At 44.4% G+C, this 15,974-nt stretch overlaps 1 protein-coding gene across 2 annotated transcripts; it reads left to right on the forward strand.

Annotated features, from left to right (window-relative positions):
• Positions 1-6,291: 6,291 nt before the first annotated feature.
• Positions 6,292-15,894, forward strand: LOC123052810 (uncharacterized). 2 transcript variants are annotated; one of them, XM_044476154.1, is made up of 12 exons: positions 6,292-6,551; positions 7,991-8,344; positions 8,428-8,721; positions 9,046-9,223; positions 9,364-9,586; positions 10,382-10,524; positions 10,616-10,905; positions 10,982-11,194; positions 11,276-11,761; positions 11,897-12,541; positions 14,782-15,297; positions 15,396-15,894. In XM_044476154.1, exons 3-12 carry the CDS (start codon positions 8,452-8,454, stop codon positions 15,633-15,635), a joined length of 3,204 nt encoding a protein of 1,067 aa, XP_044332089.1. In that variant the 5' UTR covers positions 6,292-6,551; positions 7,991-8,344; positions 8,428-8,451; the 3' UTR covers positions 15,636-15,894. The 2 variants fall into 2 exon arrangements, with proteins under 2 accessions (XP_044332089.1, XP_044332090.1); XM_044476155.1 differs by lacking the exon at positions 6,292-6,551 and adding an exon at positions 6,749-6,764.
• Positions 15,895-15,974: the final 80 nt, after the last annotated feature.

The following is a 15,974-nucleotide window of genomic DNA, read 5'->3' on the forward strand; positions in this document are numbered from 1 at the left end:
AGACGAACCCGGAATAATTCCAAATTTAAACACGACACTCATGTACTAGTTGCATGTTCACTGTACGTAAATGTTCTAGTAATTCAAACACCATCCTTTCCCTCCGTAACACCATTTTGTCTTTCAAAACATAATGAAAAAATCAGGTATAACACAAACAGTTTACTTGAAAGAATCATGTGGGATGCGATATAAAATATCTTGGCTCACCGTCTTGTCTGGCTTACGCAGGAAGCTTCATCGTCTACAGTCCACCACCCCCGCTTGAACCACACTTGCGCGCCAGTTTCTCGCGGCACCGAGCGAAATTTTTTTGCCACCGCGGAAATATCTATCTCCCCGCCCCCTCCCTCCCACCAAAAGCCACATTTCGACTATTCCTCCTTGCTTTCCAAGTTCAAACCTTCACTGCTGCTTACTGGCAGCTCAGCCTCCTCGCCGGCTACCCTTCTTTTTGTAGCGCCGCCTCCTCGCCGGCTACCCTTCTTCTTGCAGTGCCTCCTCCTCGCCGACGACCCTTCTTCTTGCAGCACCGCCTACTCGCTGGCGACCCTTCTTCTTGCTGCGGGGCCTCCTTGCCGCCGACCCTTCTTCTTGCTGCGCGGCCTCGTCGATATGGTCAGTAGTCCACACCCCACCAGCACCATCCTCCTCCTTTCCCGTCCCCCATGCCCCGACCGACGACGCTACACCTTCCGCCGAAATCACTGCCCCCCTCCTCCAATTAAGCGTCGCCCACAGCCATTTTGCACGCAGTATAACGTGGAGCTCAATAGCATGCGGTCGCACGTGCGCACGAGGTCGCTATGGCTGCCATGCGTGCCGACCGCCAGATCTTGGAGGAGCACCTCGTCTTCGAGGCCACCGTCGACACAGCCACGTGGTTGTCTACTTTAAAATACAGTTTGTGCTGTTTTCTCGAGGCCACCGCTAGTGCCTTCTAGTGATTTGTCCTCTATAATGTTAATATGCAATCTGATGTTCAGTTAACAGTTTGGTCCTCTGAAATGTAATGTTCAGTTAACACTTTGGTCCAACAATTGCTACATTTTGTAGTACTGTTCTCAAGCATTCTGTGTTTTGTTAACTGTCTTATCTTCTAGTACATGTTTCTATTCTGCAATGTCGTGCTCAGTTAACTATTTTGGTTCATTTGGTCTGCTGTCCATTTAACTGTTTGGTTCAGTTCTGCAATTTGATTTTCATTTGCTGTGGGTACAATTTTGTATTGTTATGCATGTGACACCAATCGAATTTGGCTACTCAATACATATTCTACTGATAGTATGGCAACTCTCAGTTAACCTGATCAAGATCTTTCTTATGTGTGTTGCATGGAAACAATGGGAGACACTGCGGTTTACCATTGAGGTTTGTTCAAGCATGGTCCTTTGGCTAATAGCACATTATTGTGCAGTTGCAGGAATCATTCTAATATTTAGGTTTCTTACAATTTGGTCTTGCACATGTAGGTCCTGCTGTCAGAGGCTTAGACCCACTTTTCGACCCATTTTGCATATGGGAAAATGAGATGTCCATGAATATCAGTCAAGTCAAGAAACTCAGAAAGATTGTTAGGATGAAGAAACTTGCGACAAATAACAGCAAGATCTTTGTTTGCACAATGAAGAAGACATCAGTCAACTATAGGATGGTACTAACTCTTTTACCTTGTTTTTACCCCTTGCGTCATTTCAAAATTTATAATAGCGATTTATGCATATCTTTGTTTTCAGTACTTTTCAAAGCAGTTCACCGATGATTACCTCTCAAACCACCTGCATGGTCAAGAGGCGAGGAAGGTATTCATTCAACACCCACGGTACAATATTGAAGTCTTGCTGAAGAGGACGAAGGTTGGGCGGGCATTATCCATAGACACTGGCCTAAAGTTGCAAGGACATTCAACATCACCGAAGGCTCAATATTTGCCTTCCGCTTCTGCAGTTTCCCAGATGAGATTCATCTGTCTATTTACCGTGTATGATGCTACTTTCCAAAGTTTTTTGATGTTGCATGTGAAACTTGGTGCTGTTGTGTAATGGCGTAACTGAGTGCCAAAGCTATCTGATGTAATTCGATTATGAAATCCTGGTTGCTGTTATACGAATATGAAATATCTGGTGTGTTTTATAAGAAATGTCAATTTGATTAGTACATGGATTATCAATAATAGGCTAATTACCCTGCTTATTGGGGTTTTCTATTGCAGACGGTTACTCAGACAGCACCGTGGGCGATGAACTCAAACAACCCGCACGGTTTCTAGAAAGTATGCGTGTTCGATCAACTAACAATCACACACGGCTTCCGGTAGCGAACTGTTTGCATTAGGCCACCTTGCACAAACGTTTCCACACAAAGAACTGTGTGTGATATACATACGAATGAAATGATTTCAGGGATTCACCGTGTGGGATGTACATACGAACGGAAACAATTGGGTTTTGATGCCCCGCCAGATCACACACGAGCTCATTTTGCCCCAGTCAGTGAGCCAGGAGGGCCTATCCCCGACGTTTTCTGGGTCGTGTGTGAAGGACCCCCTATCGCCCACACTCACTTGGCGACGGTTTCAAACGCCGTCACGGAAAGGGGTTAAAAACCGTTTGTATAACACCGACGCGTACCAGTGGATGTTCTTACTTGAACAAGCCTCCCACTTATGATTACCCCCTCTCGCAAGCATCCGCAACTATGAAAAAAGAATTAAGAATAATCTAACCATAGCATGAAACATATGGATCCAAATCAGCCCCTTACGGAATATTGCATAAACTGGGATTTAAGCTTCTGTCACTCTAGTAACCCATCATCTAATTACTACACTGGTAGAAAAAGGGCCTTTAGTCCCGGTTCATAAGGGCCTTTAGTCCCGGTTCTGGAACCAGGACTAAAGGGTCGTTACCAAAGCCTCCCCCTTTAGTCCCGGTTCTTACACGAACCGGGACTAAAGGCCCTCCACGTGGCCGCTGCCTGGAGGTCCACCTTTAGTCCCGGTTGGTAACACCAACCGGTACTAAAGAAAATTTTATGATTTTTTTTGAAAAAAAATTTGAGTTTTTTTTATTTTCAAATTTCTGAATTATTTTAACCTCTAATCTCTAATCACCCCTCATCACTGCTCAATTTAACCTCTAATCTCTAATCACCCCTCATCATTCCAAATCACCTAACTTCCCGGACAGTCACCCATCCTCTCACTACTCCAGCCTGAGCATGCTTAACTTCCGGGTTCTATTCTCACTCGTTTCCAAGTCTGCACTTGTTGTTTTCCTGACAATAGTAAGATGTCAATCATATTAACCCTCAGGAATTTAGCTTGAGCATGAAGTCACACATTTCACTGTTTGAGTTTGAAACTATTGTTCTAAAAAACAATAATTATTTAGTAACACTAATATTTCTTGAATAAGTAGTTTGACCATAATTTGACCAGATTTCAAAAAAACTGAAATAATTATTTAGTAACACTAATATTTCTTGAATAATTAGTTTGACCACAGTTTGACCAGATTTGACCAAAATTCAAAAAAACTAAAATAATTATTTAGTAACACTAATATTCTTGAATAATTATTTAGTAACACTAATACTTCTTGAATAAGTAGTTTGACCATAGTTTGACCAGATTTAACAAAAATTCAAAAAAAAACAGAAATTTGAGCATAACTTTTTTTCCTTTTAGAATTTGAGAATTCTAAAAATTTGCGAACAGGCCATAGGTTGTCAAAATCGGATGCGGATTTTCGTGCTGAACATTTTGATATATTATACGTTTTTTTACATCGTATGCAAAAGTTATAGCCGTTTTACATTTTCCCTACACTTTTTGCAAAACATGTCCAAATTTAAGTTTTTAAATTTTCCTAACTAGTACATGTAGTAACATAACTACATCTGGAAGGATTTTAATTTTTGAAGTTTTTATCATTTTCTTTTGCTTTTTACAAAACTGAAAAGGCGATCCAGGGGGTAGAGTTTGAAAATGGGACCTTTAGTACCGGTTCGTGCCATGAACCGGTACTAATGCCTCAAACACCATTAGTACCGGTTGTGGCTCGAACCGAGACTAAAGGTCTAACCTTTAGTACCGGTTGGTGCCACAAGCCGGTACTAATGGGCATCGCACCCTTTAGTCCCGGTTCGTGGCACCAACCGAGACTAAAGGTCCCATTTGAACCGGGACTAATGCCTGTACGGTGCCCTAGCCGCTCGAACCGGGACCGGTTCGTAATGCAACCGGGATTAATGCTCTTTTCTGGCCGAACCAAAGCCCTGTTTTCTACTAGTGCTACTCCATAATGCATTCCCTTAGGACCAAAGATGGTGAAGTGTCACGTAGTCGACGTTCACATAACACCACTAAGGGAAACAACAACATACATATCATCAAAATACCGAATGAATACCAAATCCACATGATTACTTATGACAAGACTTCTCCCATGTCCTCAAGAACAAACATAAATACTCACAAAACATATTTATATTCAAGATCAGAGGGGGATTGAACAGCATAATGGATCTGAACATATGATCTTCCATCGTATAAACCAACAAGCATCAATTACAAGATGTAATCAACACTACTAGCAACCCACAAGTACCAATCTGAGGTTTTGAGACAAAGATTGAGTACAAGAAATGAACCAGGGTTTGAGATGATATGGTGCTAGTAAAGATGTTGACGAAGATTGGTCCTCCCATTGTGAGAGGATCGTTGGTGATGACGATGACTTCGATTCCCCCTCCCAAAGGGATGTTTTCCCGGCGGAATTGCTCCGCCGGAGAGCAAAAGTGCTCCTGCCCAAGTTCCGCCTCTAGAGCGACGCTTCATCCCGAAATCTTTCTTCTGAGTTTTTTTCTAAGGTAAATGGCATCATATAGGTGAAGATGGGCCCCGGAGGCTGCCAGGATCACCAGAAGCTTAGAGGCGCGCCCAGGGAGGCGTCCCCAGGCTTATGGCTGCCTAGTGGGTCCTCCTCTGGTACTTCTTTCGCCAATAATTTTAATACATTCCAAAACAATTCTTCGTCAATTTTTAGCTCATTTGGAGATGTTCAAAAAATGCCTCCAATATAGCCCTTTCCGGTCCAGAATTCCAGCTGCCGGCAATCTCCCTCTTTATGTGAAACTTATAAAATAAGAGAGAAAGGCATAAGAATTGTATTATAAAGTGAAACAACAGTCCATAATGTAATAAATATCAACATAAAATCATGATGCAAAATTGACGTATCATAACTCAATCGCCAATGCGAAGATACTCGTCGGCATAGTCAACCGGAATACCATATGCAATCACACGCATAGCCGTAGAGAGTTTTTTATAGGCGCTAAAACCCAACAAGCCCGCGGTGTTTCTCCTTTTGAGTAAAAAATCAGCAATTTGCATCACAAGCTTGCACAATTTTTACGAAGAGTGATCGGCGCATTTGATACCTTCTCTGAAAGAGGTGCAGCGGATAGGTTGGATTGCCCGCGAAGTAGTCTTGCATCAACATCATATTCCCGAGATGGCGGTTGCGAGGGATGCAAAGACGACCGATGGTCAAACCTCGCCGTTTCTTGCGGTTTCGATCCTCCACCTCCTTCACGGCCAGGACCACCACGGCCATCTGCTGACATGGCACTCGAGCATCGATTCCACGTCTGAGTCGTCGGACGAGGACGAATCCTTGAGCAAAAATTGCTCGCACGGGCTCAAATCCATCTAAAAAAACCGCATCGAAGCTCGCATCAACGAATTTTTTGCGGCAGAGCTATAACGGGAAGGAAAGGGGCTCACCGGGGCGGCGGCGATCGGTGGTGGCTCGGCCAATCCGGGGAGGGGAACGACCGGTGTCGGCTCGGCAAATCCAGGGCGAGCGGCGGCTCGAGGCAGTCGATCCGGGGCGGCGGTGGCGTCGTAGTGGCTCGGCTCGTCGGATCCGGGCCGGGCGGCGCGATTCCGCTGGCGGGAATGGCCGGAATCGCAGGCGACGGGTGGCGGCGACGGTGGCGGGCGGTCGCGGGAGGAGATGTGGGGAGCGCGCGCACTGGAATGTCCCTCCCACCAACCGCTTTCGCCGGATACATGGCACCAAGGGAGGGTTGTGTTTTCACGGGTCGGAGGAAGGAATTTTACCGCGTCCCTCAATTTTTTTACGGGTCAGACGCTTATAAGGTTTTCACTTTTTCGCTCAAAACCGTAAACTGGAGATTATTTTACGGTCAGCGATTTAAAAGTCTGATAGAAATGCTCTAAAAACCGGCAAACTCGTCCACGGCTCACTTTTTCTCCTGAGATCACCACGTATCTCTATCTCATCGCTCTCTCTCCCCACCTCAGAGAGAGAGACCACGCACGCCAGGAAACCAAAGAGAGAGAAACGAGAGAGGGCGGTTCCTCCCCCTCCTGCGCCCGAACTAACCGGAGCATATTCCACGCCGGGATCCCCTCCCTCCCTCCCTCCCACATAAACGCAGCCCTCCCTGGGAGAGAGAGAGAGAGAGGACATAGGACAGCATGTGTTCTTGACGGGGAGTCCAATCCAATCCAATCCAAGGTCAGTTGTGGATTCTTCCATTTCCATTCTCCGTCATTGGATTCTCGTGTATGAGGCATGGGTTGGATCTCGTTTCTGTGGTGCTATGCGCGATTTCGTTTGGTCGTAGATCCGTTTGTTGGGAGTAGACAAGGATGCCCCCGGCGGTTGCTCGGCGCAATGCCTGTCCGCTCCGGTTGTTTGATCCGACTTGTGCGCCAGTATTTGCAGCGGGTAATGCTTGGTTTTTGATCGGTTACTCTTATTGTTTCTGTACGAAATGATGGATTTCATTTTAGATTCGTACGGGTGTAATTGCTGTTGATTTGTTTCCAGTGAGAATTCCCGTCTAGCTCTCTAACAAATCACGTATTTTTGGGAGAAGTTTGATGGCTTCCGCTTCGTTTGGTGCATGTTGATATGTTTCTCTTATTACTTTCTTGTGTGTGTGTTTCCTGTTAGTTTTTGCTTGACTCTCTCAGGCAATGCAAAATCATCTGCTGTTCCTCGTGGTTGGAATATCCTTTTCTGTGTGGATCACATTTTTGTTTTGCTTTTCTGCCGTTGATCAATTGCTACACCGTTTATATATTTTAGCCGGTCATTCCAAAAAATGATCGAACATTACTTAGACTTGCTAATTGTGTGGAACCAGGTACCTGAAATATAATCTATACCTTACGGCCTGTGAGACAGATTATTTTTGTTAATTGCTTGTGCAGTGTATACAATTTTTTTGTCTGGATCATTGTTACTACCTGAAGTCTAAATCAATATACTCTTATAGGTATATAAACTGGCATCTTCCTTTTCTTGTTCAGTATGAAGCTCAGTTTTGAGTTTTTGGTTTCTATGCTTATCTTGAAAAAATAAGTTCTCTGCCACATAATAGTGGACAGTCTGTTGCTTTGTTTGGTAAATCAGATCATTACACAACCTGGTAACATATTTGTTTGCAACTTGATTAAGAAAAAAACATATGGCCAAAAAGTAGCTCTAGTGTTCTACCATACGAAATATGACAGAGGAACTCAAAAATAGCCACCTGGTCACCTGTAGGTTGAGAAATCTATGTGCTAGATTGTAATTTTACTATGATGTGATGATCATTTTCTATATCGTGTTAGCTACATATTTTCCAAGTTTTTTTTGGCCGGCTGACTTCTCTAATACATATATAAGTTCGCATATGCCCAAGTAGTCCTGCTATTGCACTCTAGACTTTAACGCAAATGCCTTTTTGATGCTGGCCTCTTTTTCATCAAACATTGGTTAGAATTGCTAGTTAGCAATCTCACTCACTATTATTTTGGCTGTTTGCTAATATTTATTCTACTAATCGATGCCATTTTTAAACCCGTCTTGTATCTTAATTAGCCCATTTTATCATTTGACTGATCTACTGTCGATAGTTTCTGCATTATGTCCTTCTACTAATTTATATTCATTTTACTATGCAGGTTGATCTCTATTCTATGGATGCATCTTTATCTAGCATCCCATTTGGACATGGAATAGCATCCTAACCTCATGGAACTCTAATAAAATAATTGGGCTCAGGATGAAGATCTAGTGCCATGCTGTCCTATGTTACTTGGCTAGTTTAGGATAGCAGTCTTAGAGAGTGGAGATGATAATCATCCAAGCTTTCTGCCAGTTCTCCTTGCAGAGATAAAACTGTAACGATACTAGACTTTTTCTTTAGGATTAAGATTAACTTACTACCGATTAGTCAAACGGTACCAAAATAGTGTTGCTGCTGTGGAAAATACCTGTGGCATGCAAGCAGTTCAGCAGTGGACCTGCCTTTCTAGGTACCATGACATTTTAAACTAAACAAATGTCATTTTCTGATATTGTTGTGACGGAGTACTGATTTGTCTCAATAACCCCATAGATACTTGTGCAATTGAGAAGTGCCATGGAGCCTTTAGTATCTCTGCCAGGCGCACTGAAGCAAGCTGGCACACGCAGACCTTGTACTGGATGCTCTGTGAAGGATTTGTGTCTTGTTTCAAAACAAGGGTCAATAGCTGAAGTGGAATCTGCTTTGGCCTTGATAAAAAAGAACGGTGGAAGCATTGACGGTAGAAATGCATTTGGCCTTGGTGCCCTCCACCTTGCAACATGGAGAAATCACCTTCCAATCGTCAGGCGGCTCCTAGATGCTGGTGCTAATCCAGATGCAAGGGTATGCACCACCTTTGTCTTCATTTATAAATTTTCTTATTGTCTCCTTTTCATTAAAGCACTATGCCTCCATTTATCGAACTGCTGGGTTGCTATTGGGCATTCTACAAATTATATGCATTGGCAGAGTAAAGCTTGTATCCAGATACCAAAGGCAAATCGTAAAATATGTTCTTCATTGAGAAAAACATATCCTTAAACGCCCACATTGGTGTGAATTTGAAGTATATAATCTGTTTGCTCTTTACTTGCTAAATGCAATTTTGTTCCATTATTAAGTATCACACTATTTTTTGTAAATTCCCACCAAATTCCATTTTTGCAGGATGGAGAATCCGGTTGGAGCAGCCTTCACAGAGCACTTCATTTTGGCCACTTGTGCATTGCTGGTGTTCTTCTACAGTTTGGTGCATCCCTCAATTTGGAGGACACCAAGGGTCGTACACCTATTGATCTTCTCTCTGGCCCTGTATCACAGACTAATGGGGATTCTCCCAATTCAGGTAGCATGCCTCTCTTCTGTTTCGGGAGACAGTTAATTTGTCTCTAATTGTGTTCAGTGCTTTGGTACTGGTGTGATTATGACCTTCTGGAAATTTCTTTAGGATGCGCTTACAAATCCTCCTTCCTTTTTCCATTTTAGTTGCAACGGAAGTCTTCAGTTGGGGAAGTGGAACAAACTATCAACTGGGAACTGGCAATGCCCACATACAAAAACTACCTTGCAAAGTAGATGCCTTGCATGGGTCATACATCAAAACTGTTGCTGCATCAAAGTTCCATAGTGTAGCAGTCAGTTCTGATGGTGAATTATACACTTGGGGATTTGGTCGAGGTGGTCGTCTTGGACATCCGGATATTCAGAGGTAAGCAGTCATGCAGTATCTAATAAAACACTTTTTGTAGAAAGGTTGAAAATGGTTATCTCCACATGACTTTGTGGTAAGTTCTTTGCAGAGAATGCACAAACCTCAAAACACAAGCGCTTATTTGTTCTAGAATTTTCCATACTTTAACCCTCTTAACTTTTTTCTTCTAAATGAGTCACCATTCCTTTCTACCTGATGGTCTACGATTAACTTCAAATTATAAGCACTTCTCATTTGTTTTAGACCCTTCCGTACTTTAGTTCCCCAAAGTGATTTCTTCTAAACAAATTGCCATTCAATTTTGTTTTATGATTTTATAATTCAAGGCTATGTCACCTTCATAAAGTCTGTTTGGCTTTGAAGATACAACACTAACTACTCAAAACTGCAGTACAAGATGATTAAAAATAAATGTGCTGGATATATTTCACATCAGTTTTGTGTAGTATATACCATGCAGTCTTTCGATTATTTTGTAGCTATAATTTGATTTCCAATGTGATGAACTACGAGAATTAAATCTACATCATATACGTCATGCATATATGACTCCAAACTTACATGTAGTGTGGTATGTCGATATTCGTTCGTACTTCGGTTATCTAAGCTCCCACATGCAATGCACATGTACCTTACTAGTATATTCAAATGTGCCAATGAAGCGTAAAGTTGCTAACATTTTTCAACAGTAGTTGAGCACTAATGTCTCGGGCCTTTCAGTGTTAAAAGTCTCATTTCTCATGCTATTGGTAAAATTTATTTTGTGTTGCTACAACTACCATTTTATTGCAGTGGCCAGACGACAGCTGTGATTACCCCTCGCCAAGTGACAGTTGGATTAGGCCGTAAAAAGGTGAATGTTGTGGCTGCTGCGAAACATCACACAGTGATTGCTACATCAGCTGGGGAATTGTTTACCTGGGGATCAAACAGAGGTATGTGTGAATGCGTATGTGTCTCCAGCAACATATTTCTAAAATTTACAGTGTGCTTATGGCCTATAACAAAATGCTATGGACGATGCAGAGGGTCAGCTTGGTTACCCTTCTGTCGATACCCAACCAACACCAAGGCGTGTTAGTTCACTCAAGCAAAGGATAATTGCAGTAGCCGCTGCAAACAAGCACTCAGCAGCAGTTGCCGATACTGGCGAAGTGTTCACATGGGGTTCCAATAAGGAGGGCCAGCTAGGCTATGGCACTTCAAACTCGGCATCCAATTGCATTCCAAGAATGGTAGAGTATTTGAAAGGAAAAGTATTTAACGGTGTATCTGCAGCAAAATATCATACGTTAGTGTTTGGGGCTGATGGTGAGGTAAGTTAAAATCGGTTCGAATAACACCAAGAAAATTAACAGACCTCAGACCTGCTGATGTCACCCTCTATTGCAGGTGTTCACTTGGGGTCATCGCCTCGTGACCCCTCGCCGTGTTGTAATAGCTAGATGTCTTAAGAAGGGTGGAAATGCAAACGTGAAGTTTCATCGTATGGAGCGACTTCAGGTGATCTCTGTGGCAGCTGGAGTGATGCACAGTACTGCTCTAACAGCTGATGGTGCTATTTTTTACTGGAATTCATCGGATCTGGACTTAAGATGTCAACAGGTTCGGTTATTACATCTCACAAGGTCATCTTTCAAGCTATGTTATGTGTTTCATGCTTACATTTAAACTGTTTCTGCACAGATATTCTCTATGTGTGGACGGAATGTAGTGAGCATCTCAGCTGGAAAGTACTGGACTGCACTGGCTACATCAACTGGTGATGTTTTCATGTGTGATGCAAAGAAACGTAAGGATGAAACTCCAGTATTTACTCGAGTGAATGGTGTTAAGCGAGCATCATCAGTTTGTGTTGGTGAAACACATATGCTTGTGCTTTCTAGTATTTACCATCCTGAGTATCCACCCAAACCCAAAATCCAAAGCAAAAAGCCCTCATCAGAATGGAGTGGTGTGATGGAAGAGTTGGATGAAGACATATTGTTTACTGATGTCCAGCCTGAAACTGATCTATCTGTAACCAACAGTGAAATGAGCAAAGGCATACCCAGTCTGAAGAGCCTCTGTGAGAAAGTTGCAATTCAGCATATAATGGAGCCAAAGAATGCTATACAACTTCTTGAAGTTGCTGATTCCTTGGAAGCCAAAGAGCTCAAGAAGCACTGTGAGGTAATACATCGGTGTGCTGCAGCTTACATGCATTATACAGTTGTTACCACATACTGATATGCATTCATCCTTTGTCCATGCCTAATTAATTTTCATATAGTGATTTCTGGTACTCTGCTGTGCAATGCGATGCAGGATACAGCTATTCGCAACCTTGATTACATCTTCACAGTGGCAGCTCCTTCAATTATGAATGCTTCTCCTGAAATTCTTGCAAATTTAGAGAGATTGCTGGATGAAAAATCCTCGGAGCCCTGGAGTCACCGCCGTCTTCCCACAATGACAGCTACTTATCCTGCTGTCATTGATAGCGATGCAGAGGGAGATAATGCAGGAGGATTCCCTAGGCTCAGGGACAGTCAGAAGCCTGCATCAAAGTTGTATGGAATGTCAGGTTATGGTAACTTCCTTCAGAAAGAAAGCAATGCTGAGCAAGCTGTCTCCAAACAGATCAGGGCAATTCGCAAGAAACTGCAGCAGATTGAGATGCTCGAGGCTAAACAACTGGATGGTCATCAGCTTGATGATCAACAGCTAGCAAAGCTCGAGTCTAGGGCTTCCCTCGAAAGTGAACTTGCAGAGCTTGGCTTTCCAACAGAAGCATTTTCAAGACCTTCAGTTTATGTGCCAAACAAAAAATCTGAGGGTTCTAAGAAACAGAAGAAGAAATTCAAGCAGGCAGCACAATCTGATATTACCTCTCTAAAGCATGAGGACAAGGAGCAAAACCACAATAAGGAGCTTCCAGAAGTGTTACCAACCCATGGCTCTTCAGAAAAGGTTTGCGCTCTTCTATCTTATGATACCGATAAGGTTCATTTTCTTTGGTTCTTTCCGTGTTGGTCTCAGTCTCATGCCTGTATTCCTAGCCAGTGAAAAATCTTCTACCCATCTTAAAGACCATACGGTCGAAAATAAAAGGATTGCTGTCCTACATTCGAAATTTTGATTTCTGTGGAAGTGTCACCTACACTTTCATCTCTATTCATCTATAATTCAATATTTAGTTCTTCTCTATATCATTTTGTAACTAGTCCACAAAAATGAGAAAATTCCAACAACCTCCAACTTCGGGTTTTGGAAAAAATCTGGCTGCACCGGCCTTACTGGTGACCAGTGGTATAATTTTGGAATGGTCGTGTTTATCCGTGACCCGAGCTACTAGCAGTTTTTTTATGTATGCTTGGCTGTGTCTTGGTGAGTTTGTTTGACTAAGTTTTGCACCTTTACTTTTCTCGATACCTAGTGGTGAGAGGCCATGCGAAACTTTATTCTTCTGGTACCTGTTCTGAGTGTTGCTTCCGTGGGAGGCTAAGTATTTGATAAGGCAGAATATCTTGTTTCTTTCTTTGAAGAGTTTTAATTCCAATTTTTACCCCTAAGTTTCAGATTTTTGACAGATTATACCCCATCTAACAGAAATTCTCGTCGCCCCACATTTCAGCGCTGACTTGGATGCCACATAGACTGATTAATCTGGCCAACTGGTTTTCTTAGGTCTGGTTTGTTTTGGTTTGTCCAACCACACTAACACATGCACGAACACAAGGTCCTCCACGCTGTACCTCGCGCCCTTCCCCAGAAACATCTGTCGGTTTGGCTCACCCCCAGTGCCCACCGCCGATGACCCGGGTGTGCCAGTGCTTTGGCAAGGATGCCATGCCTGCGGCGCCATCATCGCTGGATGCCGGCGGAGCACCTCTTTCTTGAGCCGCCGCCACAGCTGTGCCCTTTGGTCCCTCGTACGTGCCGTGTTGCTGCCGCCGGGACCTGTTGTAGTAAAACACGATGTCGGCCAGCTGGAGCAGTGCAAAGACCACAACTCTCACGACAATGCCAGCGACGCCGTGCCAGAGAGCTTGCCCTTCTTGTTGTTCCCAGGCACGTTGTACTCGGGCTCATCTCGGGTGCTGGCGATGGGGACGGGAAGAAGGGGCTCCCACTGGAGGTTTACCTGCAAAGGCGTTGGCCGGAAAGCGGTGTGAGGGCCTACAGGATGGAGACGCTGAAAAGGTGGTTCCTGTCCAGCCACAACACCACAACACGCACAGTGAGGCGAGGCTACTAAGGCCATGTTCAGTGCATGGGAGCAGAGCGGAGGCCACCACCCAGATCTGGTGAGGTTTGGTTCCCCCTCCTATCTGCCCAGATCACCAGCTTCGGCGGCTGTTGCAGTCGATTCGACCCCCTTTGGAGGCAGATGCACTTGATCCAGGACGTGGCAGCCTACGATGGCGGTCTCTGGTGGTGAGAAGTGTGGTGGCATCCGGTGGCGACTCTGCGTCGTAGTCCACTGCGTGTCCTACTCCCCATCGTGAGCGGAGGCTGAGTGCCGCCTCCCGCAGCTCCCTGGTGGTGTGGCCGTATCTCCGTCCTCGGCGCCACCTCTGAGTGGCTTTACAGACGGTGTCGCCGTCTTGACTGTGGCTCCGTCCTCCACAACGCAGGCATAACTGGCTGTGCCTTGTCTCCATCCCCAGCCTCCATTGCATCGATATCGCCGCTCCCACGGCACGGAGCTCGTGAGGCGGCCTGGCTCTGATTATGGGCAACATCCTGGTGATCTGGCCTGAGTGTTATCGGCAAGAACGCCACCTACTTTGAGGTCACCAGGCCCGTGAACCTGTTCACCGGCTTGTCGGACGGTGGGTACCGCAGGTGCCGGCGGAGCGGCATCGGGGACTTGCCTTTGCTGCTGGAGAACCTCAAGATCCCGACGCCAGACTTCATGATTGACGGGTCGTACCCTTCCCTCTCACTGCGGCTGGACCATGGTCATGACGCCATCAAAAATCAGAAGGGGTAAAAACTGACAAATGATTGTTACATGGAGTAAAATTGAGGATTTTTTCTTAAATGGGGTAAAACATGTCACAAACATAATTTGATCCTATTTATGTAGGCATTTCTTTATAATTTCTTTGCTTTAATCATCGTTTTGTTCATTATGGATGTGTTCTTTTATTTATCTATTATGTTAAAGGAAGCAACAGTATTAATAAATTTATATATTCAAGCAGGAACCAGTCAAACCATCTGATGATGGCACTTCGAGTAACACAAAAGCCATCTTTTGTCCATTAGGGGACAAAGCTTCCCGGCCAACTTCATCAAAGAAGAAGAACAAGAAAGGCGGCTTGTCATTGTTTTTGAGTGGTGCTCTTGATGACACCTCAAAGCTAAGCTTGCCTACTCCTGCTGTGCCTGTGACACCAAAGCAAGAAGGACCTGCCTGGGGTGGAGCTAAGATAACGAAGGGACCTGCTTCCCTTCGTGATATTCAAAGCGAGCAGAGGTCGAAAACGAACGAGCTGATGACGACGAAAGCAAAAGACCGCCACGAGGATTCACCTGACAGTGCTGGGCTTTTGCGGCTTTCTTCATTTATGCCTGATGCGTGTTCAAGTCCAATATCTGTTACACCTGCTCGTGCTGTTCTTGCTCACGAAGGGGATAAGAGCACACCTCCTTGGTCATCTTCAGCTACCTCACCCAACCTATCACGACCTTCACTCAGGGACATACAGATGCAGCAGGTTGACTTCATGTTACCAAATGTTAAATTGATGCGTATTTTCTTACAGCAATATAACAAAGTGCAGCCTCTGATTGAAACCAACTGACTTTTGAGCAGGAGAAACGGCATCACAGCGTTGTCTCCCACAGTCCGAAAACCCGGACATCAGGCTTTGCCATACCATCCCTGGGCGCAGCGCCAGAGGTTGTTGGCGTGAAGGACAACGTTCCCAACCGCTGGTTTAAGCCAGAGACTGACACCCCGTCCTCCATCCGCTCGATCCAGATTGAGGAACAAGCGATGAAGGACTTCAAGCGTTTTTACACCACCGTGAGGATCATGAAGCCACAGGTCTAGGATGAGCTGCCGCAGCCTGGCCTCAATCCCGGAAGAGTTAGTCATCTTGTTTAGGCTCAGGCTCACCCTCCCGTTGCAATGTACATTCAAGTGTACAGTCAGTTTCTGTTAACTGTAGGTTCCTTGTGTCGAATAAAGTTCAAAGCTTCTCCTGGCTTTCATTTTTTGCCCTGCTTTTTTTATTTTAACTTTGGCAACCTTTATTAAACGATGATCATGTCTGTTACAAGATGGAGGTCAGGAGTGTTTCCTTCTGTAACTGGATCGGCATTGCTCTCCTGGGCGTCGCCCTGCCGAAAGAGCTCATCATCTCCCGGCAGGCAGAGTTCAGCAAGACGC

This window comes from Triticum aestivum, chromosome 2D (assembly GCF_018294505.1).
Source record: "Triticum aestivum cultivar Chinese Spring chromosome 2D, IWGSC CS RefSeq v2.1, whole genome shotgun sequence".
Lineage (NCBI taxonomy): Eukaryota > Viridiplantae > Streptophyta > Magnoliopsida > Poales > Poaceae > Triticum > Triticum aestivum.

Excerpts from the sequence above, each read along its gene's own strand:
- LOC123052810 (XM_044476154.1), top strand. The coding sequence starts at position 8,452 with ATGGAGCCTTTAGTATCTCTGCCAGGCGCACTGAAGCAAGCTGGCACA. Across the intron at positions 9,587-10,381 it reads GGACATCCGGATATTCAGAG|TGGCCAGACGACAGCTGTGA; the intron begins GTAAGCAGTCAT and ends ATTTTATTGCAG. Across the intron at positions 15,298-15,395 it reads GGGACATACAGATGCAGCAG|GAGAAACGGCATCACAGCGT; the intron begins GTTGACTTCATG and ends ACTTTTGAGCAG.